Source organism: Rhinoraja longicauda, chromosome 34 (assembly GCF_053455715.1).
Source record: "Rhinoraja longicauda isolate Sanriku21f chromosome 34, sRhiLon1.1, whole genome shotgun sequence".
NCBI lineage: Eukaryota > Metazoa > Chordata > Chondrichthyes > Rajiformes > Arhynchobatidae > Rhinoraja > Rhinoraja longicauda.
Genome location: NC_135986.1, coordinates 17,322,692 through 17,340,191, shown reverse-complemented (window position 1 = coordinate 17,340,191; position 17,500 = coordinate 17,322,692). Strand labels below are relative to the sequence as shown.

Below are 17,500 nucleotides of genomic sequence, written 5' to 3'. Positions count from 1 at the left end.
TTCTCTCCCGGGAAGCTGCCTGACCCGCTGAGTTACTCCAGCACTTTGTACCTGTCCACGTTCTCCACAGAGATGCTGCCTGACCCGCTGAGTTACTCCAGCACTTTGTACCTGTCCATGTTCTCCAGAGATGCTGCCTGACCCGCTGAGTTACTCCAGCACTTTGTACCTGTCCATGTTCTCCAGAGATGCTGCCTGACCCGCTGAGTTACTCCAGCACTTTGTACCTGTCCATGTTCTCTACAGAGATGCTGCATGACCTGCTGAGTTACTCCACCATTTTGTGTGTCTACGTTCCTGCACGTTCCCTCCGGCTGAATTTAATTCCCTGCCGTTTCTGTTCCCCAGGCGCGAGGATTGAACTCATCTTCCGCCTGACTGATCTTTAGGCTTTGGCTGCTGATCCAGTCCCCTCACCCGACCACTACTCCAGCTGCCTGTGCTTAAGCGCTTGTGTAAACGCTCAGAGTCCGGCCCAAAGTGGATCATCCGTCACTTGCCGGCGATCCGACCTGAAAGGATCCATCTGCAAGGCCGGCTTGTATCCACGGCAACAGGCCCTCTAGTAAATCGCTTCCCTCCTCCCGCCTAGCGTTCCTAAGATGAGTAAATTTGGGGCCCCCCATCTGAGGAAGGATGTGCTGGCTCTGGAGAGAGGGTCCAGAGGAGGTTTACGAGAACGATCCCAGGAATGAGTGGGTTAGAGTATATCACAAAATGCCGGAGTAACTCAGCGGGTCAGGCAGCATCTTGGTAGAGAAGGAATGGGTGATGTTCCGGGCCGAGACCCTTCTTCAGACTGATGGTAGCATACGATGAGCGTTTGACGTAGGGGTTGCCAACTTCCTCACTCCCAAATACGGGACAAGGTGACATCACCGCCCCGTGCCCCACGTGACCTCACCCAGCTAGCGGCCACGTGCTCCCGCTCCACCAATGGCGGCCGCCCGGGCCGGGAGGCGGGTTGCCAGGCAACCTCCGTTACGCGAACACATTCGGCCCCCGCTCCCCGAACTCCATTAATGTTAACGAGTTCCGTTAGTCTACACTGTCCGGGCCTACAGTGTCAGGGCCTACAGAGTCCGGGCCTACAGTGTCGGGGCCTACAGTGTCCGGGCCTGCAGTGTCCGGGCCTGCAGTGTCAGGGCCTGCAGAGTCCGGGCCTACAGTGTCCGGGGCCTACAGTGTCCGGGCCTACAGTGTCCGGGCCTGCAGTGTCAGGGCCTACAGAGTCCGGGCCTACAGTGTCGGGGCCTACCGTGTCCAGGCCTGCAGTGTCCGGGCCTGCAGTGTCAGGGCCTACAGTATCTGGGCCTACAGTGTCCGGGCCTACAGCGGCCCGCAGGCCTAATAAGGGACAAGGGTGGTCCAGTACGGGACAAACAAATTTAGCCCTAAATACGGGATGTCCCGGCTAATACGGGACAGTTGGCAACCCTGGTTTGTCGGCACTGGGCCTGTACTCGCTGGAGTTTAGAAGAATGAAGGGGGGGGGGGACTTCATTGAAACGTACAGACTAGTGAGTGGCCTGGATAGAGTGGATGTGGAGAGGATGTTTCCATTAGTGGGGGAGTCTAGGACCAGAGGGCACAGCCTCAGAATTAAAGGACGCTCTTTTGGAAAGCAGGTGAGGAGGAACTTCTTTAGACAGAGGGTGGTGAATCTGTGGAACTCATTGCCACAGACGGCTGTAGAGGCCAAGTCAATGGATATTTTTAAGGCAGAGATAGACAAATTCGTGATTATAACGGGTGTCAAGGGTCATGGGGAGAAGGGAGGAGATTGAGATTCGGAGGCAGAGATCAGCCATGATTGAATGGCAGAGTGGACTCGATGGGCCGAATGGCCTAATTCTACTCCTATAAATTGTGAACGTGAACTTGTAAGATCACCGGGTGCTCCGGTTTCATAAGGTCATAAGGAATCGACCCATTGAGTCCACTCCGCCATTCAATCATGGCTGATCTATCTCTCCCTCCTAACCCCATTCTCCTGCCTTCTCCCCATAACCCCTGACACCCGCACTGATCAAGAATCTATCTATATCCACCTTAAATATATCCACTGACTTGTGGCCTCCACAGCCCTCTGTGGCAAAGAATCCCACAGATTCACTGCCCTCTGTCTAAAGAAATTCCTCCTCATCTCCTTCCTAAAGGAATGTCCTTTAATTAATTCTGAGGCTGTGCCCTCTGGTTCTAGACTCTCCCATTTGTCCTTTCTCCTGATCTATTCCTCTCATGATTTCAGTATAATGTAGATAAATGTGAGGTTATCCACTTTGGCGGCAAAAACAAGGAGGCAGATTATTATCTCAATGATGTCAGATTAGGTAAGGGGAGGTGCAATGAGACCTGGGTGCCCTTGTACACTAGTCACTGAAAGTAAGCATGCAGGTACAGCAGGCAGTGAAGAAAGCTAATGGCATGTTGGTCTTCGTGGCGAGAGGATTCGAGTATCGGAGCAAAGAGGTCCTTCTGCAGATGTACAGGGCCCTAGTGAGACTGCACCTGGCGTACTGTGTGCTGGAGACTGGACTTGTATTCACAGGAGTTTAGGACGGGAGGGGATCTTATAGAGACATAGAAACATAGAAACATAGAAAATAGGTGCAGGAGGAGGCCATTCGGCCCTTCGAGCCAGCAGCGCCTTTCATTGTGATCATGGCTGATCGTCCCCAATCAACCAACACTATCCTACACCCACTAGGGACAATTTACACATACTGTCCACCAAGCCAATTAACCTACATACCTGCACGTCTTTGGAGTATGGGGGGAAACCGACGATCTCGGAGAAAACCCACGCAGGTCACGGGGGAGAACGTACAAACTCTGTACAGACGGCGCCCATGGTCGGGATGGAACCCGGGTCTCCGGCGCTGGGAGGCAGCAACTCTACCATCGTTAAGTCGAAATATCGTAAGTCGAGGAGCATCTGTAGCCGATCGATGGCCGGCTTGGACTCGATGGGGCCGAAGGGCCTCTTTCCAGGGTGCATCCTAGAACTAAACTCCAAACTAAAACCTGTGCTGCCACCTTCAGTTCACCAGCGTCTCTCCCCTCTTCAGTACAAAGCCATGGTTTCACCTTTCACTCTGCATGTCCTTCCTTTGTCTTGCCTTGCCCTGATCGGGATACAGTCCCAACCAAAATCCCAGCAGCTCAAACTTAACATGCAGCCATCTGTCGACAACAAGAGGAGTTGAGTATAGGAGCAAAGAGGGTCCTTCTGCAGTTGTACAGGGCCCTAGTGAGGACCGCACCTGGAGTACTGTGTGCAGGTGTACAGGGCCCTAGTGAGACCGCACCTGGAGTACTGTGTGCAGTTGTACAGGGCCCTAGTGAGACCGCACCTGGAGTACTGTGTGCAGTTGTACAGGGCCCTAGTGAGACCACACCTGGAGTACTGTGTGCAGTTGTACAGGGGCCCTAGTGAGACCGCACCTGGAGTACTGTGTGCAGTTGTACAGGGCCCTAGTGAGACCGCACCTGGAGTACTGTGCAGTTTTGGTCTCCAAATTTGAGGAAGGATATTCTTGCTATTGAGGGCGTGCAGCGTAGGTTTACTAGGTTAATTCCCGGAATGGCGGGACTGTCGTATGTTGAAAGACTGGAGCGACTAGGCTTGTATACACTGGAATTTAGAAGGATGAGAGGAGATCTTATCGAAACGTATAAGATTATTAAGGGGTTGGACACGTTAGAGGCAGGAAACATGTTCCCAATGTTGGGGGAGTCCAGAACCAGGGGCCACAGTTTAAGAATAAGGGGTCGGCCATTTAGAACGGAGATGAGGAAGAACTTTTTCAGTCAGAGAGTTGTGAATCTGTGGAATTCTCTGCCTCAGAAGGCAGTGGAGGCCAATTCTCTGAATGCATTCAAGAGAGAGCTAGATAGAGCTCTTAAGGATAGCGGAGTCAGGGGGTATGGGGGGGGAGGGAAGGGGCAGGGGAACGGTGTACTGATTGAGAATGATCAGCCATGATCACATTGAATGGCGGTGCTGGCTCGAAGGGCCGAATGGCCTCCTCCTGCACCTATTGTCTACTGTCTATTGACCCTTAACAAGATCAACAACATGGCGGCCCTGTGGCGCAGCGGTAGAGTCGCTGCCTCGCAGCGCCAGAGTCCCGGGTTCCATCCCGACTACGGGTGCTGTCTGTACGGAGTTTGTACGTTCTCCCCATGACCACGTGGGTTTTTCTCCGGGCGCACCGGTTTCCTCCCAAGCTCCAAAGACGTGCAGGTTTGTCGGTTAATTGGCTTCGGTAAGTTGCAAAATTGGCCCCAAAATTGGTACGGGGGGACCACTGGTCGGCACGGACTCAGTGGGCTGAAGGGCCTGTTTCCGTGCTCTGTCTCTAAAGTCTAAACGTAATCTGAAGAAGGGTCCCGACCCGAAACGTCACCTGTCCATGTTCTCCAGAGATGCTGCCTGACCCGCTGAGTTACTCCAGCACTCTGTGAAACGTCACCTATCCATGTTCTCCACAGATGCTGCCTGTCCCGCTGAGTTACTCCAGCACTCTGTGTCTTTTTGTGTATCAGCCAGGATCTGCAGTTTCTTTATTTCAATATAATTAGTTGTCGCCATTTGTAAACTTCTTCTGCTTTGAGATATGAGAGGTGAGGAGGTGAGACTTCTGGGCGAGTCCAGAACCAGGGGACACAGTCTAAGAATAAAGGGGAGGCCATTTAAAACTGAGGTGAGAAAAAAACATTTTCACCCAGAGAGTTGTGAATCAACAGACAATAGGTGCAGGAGGAGGCCATTCGGCCCTTCGAGCCAGCACCGCCATTCAATGTGATCATGGCTGATCATTCACAATCAGTACCCCGTTCCTGCCTTCTCCCCATACCCCCTGACTCCGCTATCCTTAAGAGCCCTATCTAGCTCTCTCTTGAATGCATTCAGAGAATTTGCCTCCACTGCCTTCTGAGGCCGAGAATTCCACAGATTCACAACTCTCTGACTGAAAAAGTTTTTCCTCATCTCCGTTCTAAATGGCCTACCCCTTATTCTTAAACTGTGTGGCCCCTGGTTCTGGACTCCCCCAACATTGGGAACATGTTTCCTGCCTCTAACGTGTCCAACCCCTTAATAACCTTATACATTTCCATAAGATCCCCTCTCATCCTTCTAAATTCCAGTGTATACAAGCCTAGTCGTGGAATTCTCTGCCACAAAAGGCAGTGGAGGCCAATTCACTGGATGTTTTCAAGAGAGAGTTAGATTCGGCTCTTGGGGCTAACGGAATCAAGGGATGTGGGGAGAAAGCAGGAACGGGGGTACTGATTGTGGGTGATCAGCCATGATCACATTGAATGGCGGTGCTGGCTCGAAGGGCCAAATGGCCTCCTCCTGCACCTATTTTCAATGTTCCTATGTTTACTCTCCCCCTCCACCCCCAGAGTTTCCGCGCTGTATCTCTAAACTAAACTAAACTAGTGGCTTAGTCCGAAGAAGGGTCTCGACCCGAAACGTCGCCCGTTCCTTCTCTCCAGAGATGCTGCCTGACCCGCTGAGTTACTCCAGCGTTTTGTGTCTACCTTCGCTTTGAACCAACATCTCATAAGTCGCAAGGTCACAAATGATAGGAGTTGAATTAGGCCATTCGGCCCATCGAGTCTACTCCGCCATTCAATCACGGCCGATCTATCTCTCCCTCCTAACCCCATTCTCCTGCCTTCTCCCCATAACCCCTGACACCCGCACTCATCGAGAATCTGTCAGTCTCTGCCGATGTGAATCGGGGATCTGCACTTCCACTCTGCGGCACTCTGTCACGTCATGACTGGCCTTGTAAGTAGGGAATTAAAAGTATAATTCACTATCGCCCGCTAATAACTTTGTGCGCAGGGGACAGAAAGAATGAGGAGGTCATATACTTTGCTGTTTTACACACACAAATCAAATATCTAAGGGCCCTCGTAAGTTAACGAGGGCCTTAACTACAGGAAATATAGGCATTCACTGCAGCATCGTAGATAGGGTTGCCAACTATCTCACTCCCAAATACGGGACAAGGTGACGTCACCGCCCCGCGCCCCACGTGGCCTCAACCAGCCAGTGGCCATGTGCTCCCGCTCCACCAATGGCGGCTGCCCGGGCCCGGGAGGCGGGTTGCTAAGCAACCTCTGTTAGGCAGCGCCCGGGCCTCCGGGCCGACACTGTCCGGGCCAACACCGTCTGGGCCAACACCGTCTGGGCCTACACTGCCCGGACCCACACTGTCTGGACCCACACTGTCCGGACCTACACTGTCCGGGCCTACACTGTCCGGAACCACACCGTCCAGAACCACACCGTCCGGGCCTACACTGTCCAGACCTACACTGCCCGGACCCACACTGTCTGGACCCACACTGTCCGGGCCCACACTGTCCAGGCTTACTCTGTCTGGACCCACACTGTCCGGGACCCACATTGTCCAGGCCTACACTGTCTGGACCCACACAGGTAGGCACAGATATTAACCGGCATCTGCAGTTTTGTTCCTACAGCGTCTGGGCCTACAGCGCCCCCCGGGCCTAATACGGGACAAGCCACTTTAGCCCAAAATTAGCCCATTCGGCACCGAGCCAGCACCGCCATTCAATATGATCACGGCTGATCATCCACAATCAGTACCCCGTTCCTGCTTTCTCCCCACATCCCTTGATTCCGTTAGCCCTAAGAGTTAAATCTAACTCTCTCTTGAAAACATCTAGTGAATCGGCCTCCACTGCCCTCTGTGGCAGAGAATTCCACAGATTCACAACTCTCTGGGTGAAAAAGATTTTCTCATCTCAGTCCGAAATGGCCGACCCCTTATTCTTAAACTGTGTGACCCATTGTTCTGGACTCCCCCCAACATCGGGAACATTTTTCCTGCATCTAGCCTGTCCAATCCCTGAAGAATTTTACATGTTTCTATAAGATCCCCTCTCATCCTACTAAATTCCAGTGAATATAAGCCTAGTCGCTCCAGTCTTTCATCATATGACAGTCCCGCCATCCCCGGGAATTAACCTGGTGAACCTACGCTGCACTCCCTCAATAGCAAGAATATCCTTCCTCAAATTTAGAGACCGAAACTGCACACAGTACTCCAGGTGCGGTATCACTAGGGCCCTGTACAACTGCAGAAGGACCTCTTTGCTCCTATACTCAACTCCTCTTGTTATGAAGGCCAACATTCCATTGGCTTGTAACACGGTTGTTCTCCCCGTCCCCTCCCACTCCGGAGTGAAGAGTAACGCCCTCTCTCTCCCCGTCTCCTCTCACTGCGCGCGGTGAAGAAGAGTAACGCCCACGTTCCCCCCGTCCCCTCTCACTCTGCGCGCGGTGAAGACGAGTAACGCCCACGCTCTCTCGTCCCCCCCCCAGGTTCTGCGAGGTGGCGAAGGAGAACGGCATGGACATTTTCCGGGTGTTCGACTCGCTGAACTACCTGCCCAACATGATCCTGGGCATGGAGGCCGCGGGCAAGGCTGGCGGTGTGGTGGAGGCCGCCATCTCCTACACCGGGGACGTGTGCGACCCGCTGCGATCAAAGTACTCGCTGGAATACTACCTGGCGCTGGCCAAGGAGCTGGTGGCTGCCGGCACCCACATACTCTGCATCAAGGTGAGGGGCACCCACATACTGTGCATCAAGGTGAGGGGCACCCACATCGCACCAAGGGCACCCACATACTGTGCACCAAGGTGAGGGGCACCCACACTGCACCAAGGGCACCCACATACTGTGCATCAAGGTGAGGGGCACCCACATCGCACCAAGGGCACCCACATACTCTGCATCAAGGTGAGGGGCACCCACATACTGTGCATCAAGGTGAGGGGCACCCACACTGCACCAAGGGCACCCACATACTGTGCACCAAGGTGAGGGGGCACCCACATACTGTGCATCAAGGTGAGGGGCACCCACACTGCACCAAGGGCACCCACATACTGTGCACCAAGGTGAGGGGCACCCACATACTGTGCATCAAGGTGATGGGCACCCACATCGCACCAAGGGCACCGCACATACTGTGCATCAAGGTGAGGGGCACCCACATCGCACCAAGGGCACCCACATACTGTGCATCAAGGTGAGGGGCACCCACATACTGTGCATCAAGGTGAGGGGCACCCACATACTGTGCATCAAGGTGATGGGCACCCACATCGCACCAAGGGCACCCACATACTGTGCATCAAGGTGAGGGGCACCCACACTGCACCAAGGGCACCCACATACTGTGCATCAAGGTGAGGGGCACCCACATACTGTGCATCAAGGTGAGGGGCACCCACATACTGTGCATCAAGGTGAGGGGCACCCACATTGCTTCAAGGTGAGGGGCACCCATATACTCAAGGTGAGGGGCACCCACATAAGGAAGGGGCACCCACACACTCAAGGTGAGGGGCACCCACATTGCACCAAGGGCACCCACATACTCTGCATCAAGGTGAGGGAACCGTGCCACACACAGGCCGGGCCCAGTGCCCGCTTCAACCCCCACCCTGGGCACTGTGTGCGTGCGTGTGTGTATGTATGAGTGTGTGTGTGTGTGTGTGTTTCTATCTGCGTGTGTGTGTGTCTATTTGAGTGTGTGTGTGTGTGTCCATCTAAGTGTGTGTGTAGGTCTATATGAGTGTGCCTGTATGTCAGTGAATGTGTCTGTGGGTGTGTCTCTTTGTGTCTCTCTCCATGTCTGAGTGTGTGTGTTTATATGTGTGTGTGTGTGTGTGTATGAGTGTGTGTGTGTGTGTGTGTGTGTGTGTGTGTATGTGTGTGGTGTGTGTGTGTCGTGTGTGTGTGTATGCCTGTGTGTATGCCTGTGTGTGCATGTGTGTATGAGTGTGTGTGTATGTTTGTAGATGTGTGTGTGTGTGTGTGTGTGTGTGTGTGTGTGTGTGTGTGTGTGTGTGTGTGTGTGTGTGTGTGTGTGTGCGTGTGTGTGTGTGTGCGGAGATTGCACATTCTCGCACCCTGACGTAAAACGTCACCTATCCATGTCCTCCAGAGATGCTGCCTGACCCGCTGAGTTATTTAGGCGGAGGGGCCACACAGTGCCCACCGAGTCCACGCCGCCCAGCGATCCCCGCACACTAAACACTATCCTACACACACCTGGGGACAATGTTTACATTTACACCAAGCCAAATAACCTGCAAACCTGCACGTCTTTGGAGTGTGGGAGGAAACCGAAGATCTCGAAAAAAACCCACGCAGGTCACGGGGAGAACGTACAAAACTCCGTACAGACGGTGCCCGTGGTCGGGATGGAACCCGGTCGGCGCTGTGACGGGTCGGGGTGAGGCAGCAACTCTACCGCTGCGCCACCGTGCCGCCCAGTGTGTGAGACAGTGGGAGTGTGTACGGGACGATCGCTGGTCGGCAAGGGCCCGTCGGGCCGAAGGGCCTATTTCCGTACTGTACGACCCTACGACCCTCTGACTAAGGGCGTGCTGGCTCTGGAGAGGGTCCAGTGGAGGTTTACAAGAACGATCCCAGGAATGAGTGTGGTTGGCTTACGATGAGCGTTTGTGGGCACTGGGCCTGTACTCGCTGGAGTTTAGAAAGATGAGGGGGGACCTCATTGAAATGTACAGAATAGTAAGCGGCCTGGATAGAGTGGATGTGGAGAGGATGTTTCCACTAGTGGGAGAGTCTAGGACCAGAGGGCACAGCCTCAGAATTAAAGGACGTTCCTTTAGGAAGGAGATGAGGAGGAATTTCTTTAGTCAGAGGGTGGTGAATCTGTGGGATTCTGCCACAGACGGCTGTGGAGGGCCACAAGTCAGTGGATATTTTTAAGGCAGAGATGGATAGATTCTTGATTAGTGCGGGTGTCAGGGGTTATGGGAAGAAGGCAGGAGAATGGGGTTAGGAGGGAGAGATAGATCAGCCATGATTGAATGGTGTAGATGGGCCGAATGGCCTGATTCTGCTCCTATCACATGAACTAATGAGTGGTATTCTGATGGAATCTTCCAGGAAGTGGTGGCCAGGTAAACCTGGAACTGCCTAGCAGGACCTGAAGGGCCGAATGGCCTGATTCTACTCCTATCACTTATGACGTTGACCAGTCAACACACAACGACCGTCTCTTCCAACCCTGTCTGTTATGTGTTCTCTTCCCGACAGTGGAGTTTTGGTCTCCAAATTTGAGGAAGGACATTCTTGCTATTGAGGGCGTGCAGCGTAGGTTCACCAGGTTAATTCCCGGAATGGCGGGACTGTCGTATGTTGAAAGACTGGAGCGACTAGGCTTGTATACGCTGGAATTTAGAAGGATGAGAGGGGATCTTATCGAAACATATAAGATTATTAAGGGATTGGACACATTAGAGGCAGGAAACATGTTCCCGATGTTGGGGGAGTCCAGAACCAGGGTTTAAGAATAAGGGGTCGGCCATTTAGAACGGAGATGAGGAAAAACTTGGAATTGGTGGGATTCTCTGCCACAGAAGGCAGTGGAGGCCAATTCTCTGGATGCTTTCAAGAGAGAGCTGGATAGAGCTCTTAAGGATAGCGGAGTCAGGAGGTATGGGGAGAAGGCAGGAACGGGGTACTGATTGAGAATGATCAGCCATGATCACATTGAATGGCGGTGCTGGCTCGAAGGGCCGAATGGCCTCCTCCTGCACCTATTGTCTATTGTCTATCCACACTGCTCGCGCGCTCAGATCCTTAAATAATTTCCCGGGCTGGGCAGCAAAAGAGCTGATTGATGATGCTATTGTATTATTTAAACTCTGTTTCGCAAGGAGACACCGACATCAATATGGCAATTAAGATGGTTAGCATGAAAAATTCATCACTGCCCAATGCAGGCAGCAGAAACGACAGAGATCGGCAAACTGAACCAAAGATACTCGAGGAGCAAGATGAACCACTCCGTTGAAATCGCCTGTACTGAAGTGTAGTACGCAAAGGAGAGGAACGGCCGCCATTTTAACAAGCAAACCCCCGCCATTTTAGTAAGCAAACCCTGCCGATCGCTCTGCCTCTCGCAGTGTAATCAGTGTTGTGGGGGAACAGTATGTGTGATGACACCATAAAAACACAGAATATGTCTCATCTATCTATTAATTCACAGATTTTTGTTATTTTTCTTTTTAAATGTTTCTGCAAGTTTCTGCCTACTAAAATGGCCGCCGTGACGTACTACGGTTTTTAGGGTCGAGTGGTCTATCTTGTTCCTCTAGTATCATTGCACTGAACTCAACCCGATACAAGCCCGTCGTATAGAAACATAGAAAATAGGTGCAGGAGGAGGTCATTCGGCCCTTCGAGCCAGCACCGCCATTCATTGTGATCACGGCTGATCATCCACAATCAGTAACCCGTGCCTGCCTTCTCCCCATACCCGCTTGATTCCACCAGAGCCTAGAGTTCTATCTAACTCTCTCTTAAATCCATCCAGTGATTTGGCCTCCACTGCCCTCTGTGGCAGAGAATTCCACAAATTCACAACTCTCTGGGTGAAAAAAGTTCCTTCTCACCTCAGTTTTAAATGGCCTCCCCTTTATTCTAAGACTGTGTGTGGCCCCTGGTTCTGGACTCGCCCAACATTGGGAACATTTTTCCTGCATCCAGCTTGTCCAGTCCTTTTATAATTTTATACGTCTCATCCTTCTAAACTCCAGTGAATACAAGCCTAGTCTTTTCAATCTTTCCTCATATGACAGTCCCGCCATCCCAGGGATCAATCTCGTGAACCTACGCTGCACTGCCTCAATTACAAGGATGTCCTTCCTCAAATTAGGAGACCAAAACTGCACACAATACTCCAGATGTGGTCTTACCAGGGTCCTGTACAACTGCAGGAGAACCTCTTACTCCTAAACACCACAATCAGTACCCCGTTCCTGCTTTCTCCCCATATCCCTTGATTCCGTTAGCCCCGAGAGCTAAATCTATCTCTCTCTATGAAGAACATCCATTGAATTAGCCTCTGTGCATGGAAACAGGCCCTTCAACTCATCGAACCTGTGCTAAACTCCAGTTAGACATTTAGCTGGAGCATCGAGTTCGATTCTAAGCAACTCAAAGGAAAGGAGGCCACAGTTTGGAAAACGTTAACGGGATTCACGAAGGGACTCAGGCATGGGAGAGTGGCGCAGCGGTAGAGTTGCTGCCTCACGGCGCCAGAGACCCCGGTTCCATCCCGACTACGGGCGCTGTCTATACGGAGTTTGCACGTTCTCCCCGTGACCTGCGTGGGTTTTCCCCGGGCGCTCCGGTTTCCTCCCGCGCTCCAAAGACGTGCGGGTTTGTAGGTTAATTGGCTTTAGTGAAACAAAAACCTTCGAACCATTGAAAATTGTAAATTGTCCCTTGTGTGCAGGATAGTGCTAGTGTGCGGGGTGATCGCTGGTCGACGCGGACGCGATGGGCCGAAGGGCCATCTATGTTCCAAAGAAGCACGGGGTCGGTGGGTCAAGTGCAAAGATACTAGAGGAGCAAGATAGACCACTCGACCCTAAAAACCATCGTACGTCACGGCGGCCATTTTAGTCGGCAGAAACTTGCAGAAACATTTAAAAAGAAAAATAACAAAAATTTGTGAGTTGATAGGCGAGATATATTCTGCATTTTAATTGTATCATCCAACATACTGTTCCCCCACAACACTGATTACACTGCGAGAGGCAGAGCGAACGGCGGGTTTTGCTTACTAAAATGGCGGCCGTTCCGCTCCTTTGCGTACTACACTTCAGTACAGGCGATTTCAACGGAGTGGTTCATCTTGTTCCTCTGGTTCTTGCTATTGAGGGCGTGCAGCGTAGGTTCACCAGGTTAATTCCCGGAATGGCGGGACTGTCGTATGTTGAAAGACTGGAGCAACTAGGCTTGTATACACTGGAATTTAGAAGGATGAGAGGAGATCTTATCGAAACGTATAAGATTATTAAGGGGTTGGACGCGTTAGAGGGAGGAAACATGTTCCCAATGTTGGGGGAGCCCAGAACCAGGGGCCACAGTTTATGAATAAGAGGTCGGCCATTTAGAACGGAGATGAGGAAAAACTTTTTCAGTCGGAGAGTTGTGAATCTGTGGAATTCTCTGCCTCAGAAGGCAGTGGAGGCCAATTCTCTGAATGCATTCAAGAGAGAGCTAGATAGAGCTCTTAAGGATAGTGGAGTCAGGGGGTATGGGAGAAGGCAGGAACGGGGTACTGATTGAGAATGATCAGCCATGATCACATTGAATGGTGGTGCTGGCTCGAAGGGCCGAATGGCCTACTCCTGCACTTATTGTCTATAGTATCTTTGGTCAAGTGGCCCTTTGTAAATTGACCCTCAGTATGTGTGTGTGTGGGTGAGGCGTGGAAACGAGGGGGAATCGAGGGGGAGTTGTACGCATTCCAACACGAAAAGGCGCTGGTCAGGCCACATTTGGAATATTGTGAGCAATTCTGGGCCCCATATCTGAGGAAGGGCGTGCTGGCTCTGGAGAGGGTCCAGAGGAGGTTTACGAGAACGATCCCAGGAATGAGTGGGTTAACGTACGATGAGCGTTTGTGGGCACTGGGCCTGTACTCGCTGGAGTTTAGAAGAACGAGGAGGGGGGACCTCATTGAAACGTACAGAATAGTGAGCGCCTGGATAGAGTGGATGTGGGGAGGATGTTTCCACTAGTGGGAGAGTTTAGGACCAGAGGGCACAGCCTCAGGATTAAAGGATGTTCTTTTAGGAAGGAGATGAGGAGGAATTTCTTTAGTCAGAGGGCGGTGAATCTGTGGGATTCTTTGCCACAGACGGCTGTGGAGGCCACAAGTCAGTGGATGTTGTTAAGGCAGAGATGGATAGATTCTTGCTTAGTGCGGGGTGTCAGGGGTTATGGGGAGAAGGCAGGAGAATGGGGTTGGGAGGGAAAGATAGTTCAGCCATGATTGAATGGCGGAGTAGAGTTGATGGGCCGAATGGTCTCATTCTACTCCTATCATGATCATATGATAAATTGCCCCTCAGGTTCCTATTAAATATTAATCATAGACTAAAGGTGAGAGGGGGAGGAATTAATAGGAACCTAAGGGATGACTTTTTCACACAAAGGGTGGTGGGTGTGTGGAACAAGCTGCCGGAGGAGGTAGTTGAGGCTGGGACTATCGCAATGTGTAAAAAGCATTTGGATAGGTACATGGATTGGATGGGTTTAGAGGATTATGGGCAAAACGTGCAGGAAGGAACTGCAGGTGCTGGTTTAAACCAAAGCTAGACACAAAACGCTGGAGTAACTCAGCAGGTCAGGCAGCATCTCAGGAGAGACACAAAATGCTGGAGTAACTCAGCGGGTCGGGCAGCATCTCTGGAGAGAAGGAATGGGTGACGTTTCGGGTCGAGACCCTTCTTCACACCCAATGGGTCAGTGCAAAATGTGGGCAGGTGGGACGAGTACAGATGGGACATATTGGTCGGCATGGACAGATTGGCTGAAGGGCCTGTTTCCACACTATTTGACTCGATATGGGCGGCACGGTGGCTCAGCGGTAGAGTTGCTGCCTTTAAAAGCGAATGCAGCGCCTGAGACTCAGGTTCGATCCTGACCTCGGGCGCCGTCTGTACAGAGTTTGTACGTTCTCCCCGTGACCTGCGTGGGTTTTCTCCGAGATCTTCGGTTTCCTCCCACACTCCAAAGACGTGCAGGTTTGTAGGTTAATTGACTGGGTAAAATGTAAAAATTGTCCCCAGTGTGTGTAGGATAGTGTTAGTGTGCGGGGATCGCTGGGCGGCGCGGGCTCGGTGGGCCGAAGGGCCTGTTTCCGCGCTGTATCTCTAAATCTAAATCTAAATCTAAAAATCTATAAGTGTGCAGCTATAAATATAATACACTGACCTCTGTCTGCTGATACGTGCGTGCAGACCCAAACCCTCTGACCTGTACCGTGTGAACTGTGCCTGTCGACCTGTGCCCTCTAATCTCTGTCTACTGACATCTCCCCTCTGACCTGTGCCCACTGACGTTTGCCCTCTAGCCTGGGCCCACTGACAACTGCCCCAGACATCTACCCACTGAGCAACACGTCCTGCCCTGTGCCATCTGACGTGCCATCTGATCCCTGCCCTCTAACCTGCGCCCTCTGACATGAGCCTAAATTTGTCCCTTCTCACCTGTATCCTCTGCCGTCTGACCTGTGCCCCTCTGTCTAGGGGTTGCCAACTATCCCACTCCCAAATACGGGACAAGGTGACGTCACCCGCCCCGCGCCCCACGTGACCTCACCCAGCCAGCGGCCACGTGCTCCCGCTCCACCAATGGCGGCCGCCGGGGCCGGGAGGCGGGTTGCTACGCAACCTCCGTCAGGCAACGCCATGGTCTCCAGGCCTACAGTGTCCGGGCCTACGGTATCCGGGCCCACATTGTCCAGGCCCGCATTGTCCGGGCCTACAGTGTCCGGGCCTACAGTGTCCGGGCCTACAGTACCCCCCGGGCCTAATACGGGACAAGGGTGGTCCCGTACGGGACAAACCTACAGTATCCGGGCCCACATTGTCCGGGCCCGCATTGTCCGGGCCTACAGTGTCCGGGCCTACAGTGTCCGGGCCTACAGTGTCCGGGCCTACAGTGCCCCCCGGGCCTAATACGGGACAAGGGTGGTCCCGTACGGGACAAACCGATTTAGCCCGAAATACGGGATGTCCCGGCTAATACGGGACAGTTCGCGACCCTACCTCTGACCTGTGCCCACTGGCCTGTGCCCTCTGACCTGTGCCCTCTGACCTGTGCCCCTGCAGGACATGGCGGGACTGCTGAAGCCCACGTCGGCCCGGCTGCTGGTGGGCTCGCTGCGGGACCGCTTCCCGGAGATGCCGCTGCACATTCACACGCACGACACGGCGGGCGCAGGCGTGGCCTCCATGCTGGCGGCGGCAGAGGCCGGGGCAGACGTGGTCGACGTGGCCGTGGACGCCATGTCAGGCATGACCTCCCAGCCCAGCATGGGGGCCATTGTGGCCTGTACACAGAGGACGGAGCAGGACACAGGTACGTCACCCCTCACACCCTCCCTCACACCCTCCCCTCACACCCTCCTCACTCCCCCTCCCCCCTCACTCCCCCTCTCCTCACACCCTCCCCTCACACCCTCCCCTCACACCCTCCTCACTCCCCCTCCCCCCTCACTCCCCCTCCCCCCTCACTCCCCCCTCCCCCCTCACACCCCCCTCCCCCTCACTCCCCCTCTCCTCACACCCTCCCTCACACCCTCCCCTCACACCCTCCCCTCACACCCTCCCCTCACGCCCTCCTCACTCCCCCTCCCCCTCACTCCCCCTCCCCCCTCACACCCTCCCTCACACCCTCCCCTCACACCCTCCTCACTCCCCCTCCCCCCTCACTCCCCCTCCCCCCTCACACCCTCCCTCACACCCTCCCCTCACACCCTCCCCTCACACTCCCCCCTCACGCCCTCCTCACTCCCCCTCCCCCCTCACTCCCCCTCCCCCCTCACTCCCCCCTCCCCCCTCACACCCTCCACTCACACCCTCCCCTCACACCCTCCTGACTACCCCTCCCCACTCACACCCTCCCCTCACGCCCTCCACTCACACCCTCCCTTCCCCTCCCCCCTAAGGTTGCCAACTGTCCCGTATTAGCCAGGACATCCCGTATTTTGGGCTAAATTGGTTTGTCCCGAACGGGACCGCCCTTGTCCCGTATTAGGCCCGGTGGGCGCTGTAGGCCCGGACAGTGTAGGCCCGGACAGTGTAGGCCCGGACAGTGTAGGCCCGGACAGTGTAGGCCCGGACAGTGTAGGCCCGGACAGTGTAGGCCCGGACAGTGTAGGCCCGGACAGTGTAGGGCCCGGACACTGTAGGCCCGGACAGTGTAGGCCCGGACAGTGTAGGCCCGGACAGTGTAGGCCCGGACAGTGTAGGCCCGGACAGTGTAGGCCCGGTGGGCGCTGTGACGTCACCTTGTCCTGTATTTGGGAGTGAGATAGTTGGCAACCCCTACTCCCTCTCCTCCTCCCCTCACACCCTCCCCTCCCCTCACACCCTCCCCTCACACCCTCCCCTCCCCTCACACACTCCCCTCACACCCTCCCCTCACACCCTCCCCTCACACCCTCCCCTCACACCCTCCCCTCCCCTCACCCTCCCCTCCCCTCCCCTCACACCCCTCCCCTCATTCCTCCTCTCCCCTCACACCCCTCCCCTCATTCCTCCCCTCCCCTCACTCCCCCTCTTCTCAATCCTCCCCTCCCCTCACTCCCCCTCCCTTCCCCTCACTCCCCCTCCCCTCACACCCCCTCCCCTCCCCTCCCTCCCCTCACCCCCTCACTCCTCCTCCTCTCCTCTCACTCCCCCTCCCCCTCCCTCACTCTCCCCTCCCCTCACTTCCCCTCCCCTCATTCCTCCCCCTCCCCCTCCCCTCACTCCTCCTCCTCTCCCCTCACTTCCCCTCCCCTCACTCCCCCTCCCCCTCCCCCCCCTCACTCCCCCTCCGTTTGTCCGTTTTCTCCGGGTGCTCCGGTTTCCTCCCGCACTCCAAAGGCGTGCGGGTTT

General features: G+C 54.1%; 1 protein-coding gene across 1 annotated transcript in view; it reads left to right on the top strand.

Moving 5' to 3' along the window:
- LOC144609614 (pyruvate carboxylase, mitochondrial-like) overlaps nt 1-17,500 on the top strand; it is an 87,858-nt gene that overhangs the window by 65,697 nt on the left and 4,661 nt on the right. Inside the window, exons 6-7 of the mRNA XM_078428113.1 lie at nt 7,373-7,613; nt 15,728-15,977. Of these exons, the coding sequence (XP_078284239.1) occupies nt 7,373-7,613; nt 15,728-15,977 (491 nt within the window). The remainder of the gene's footprint in view (nt 1-7,372; nt 7,614-15,727; nt 15,978-17,500) is intronic.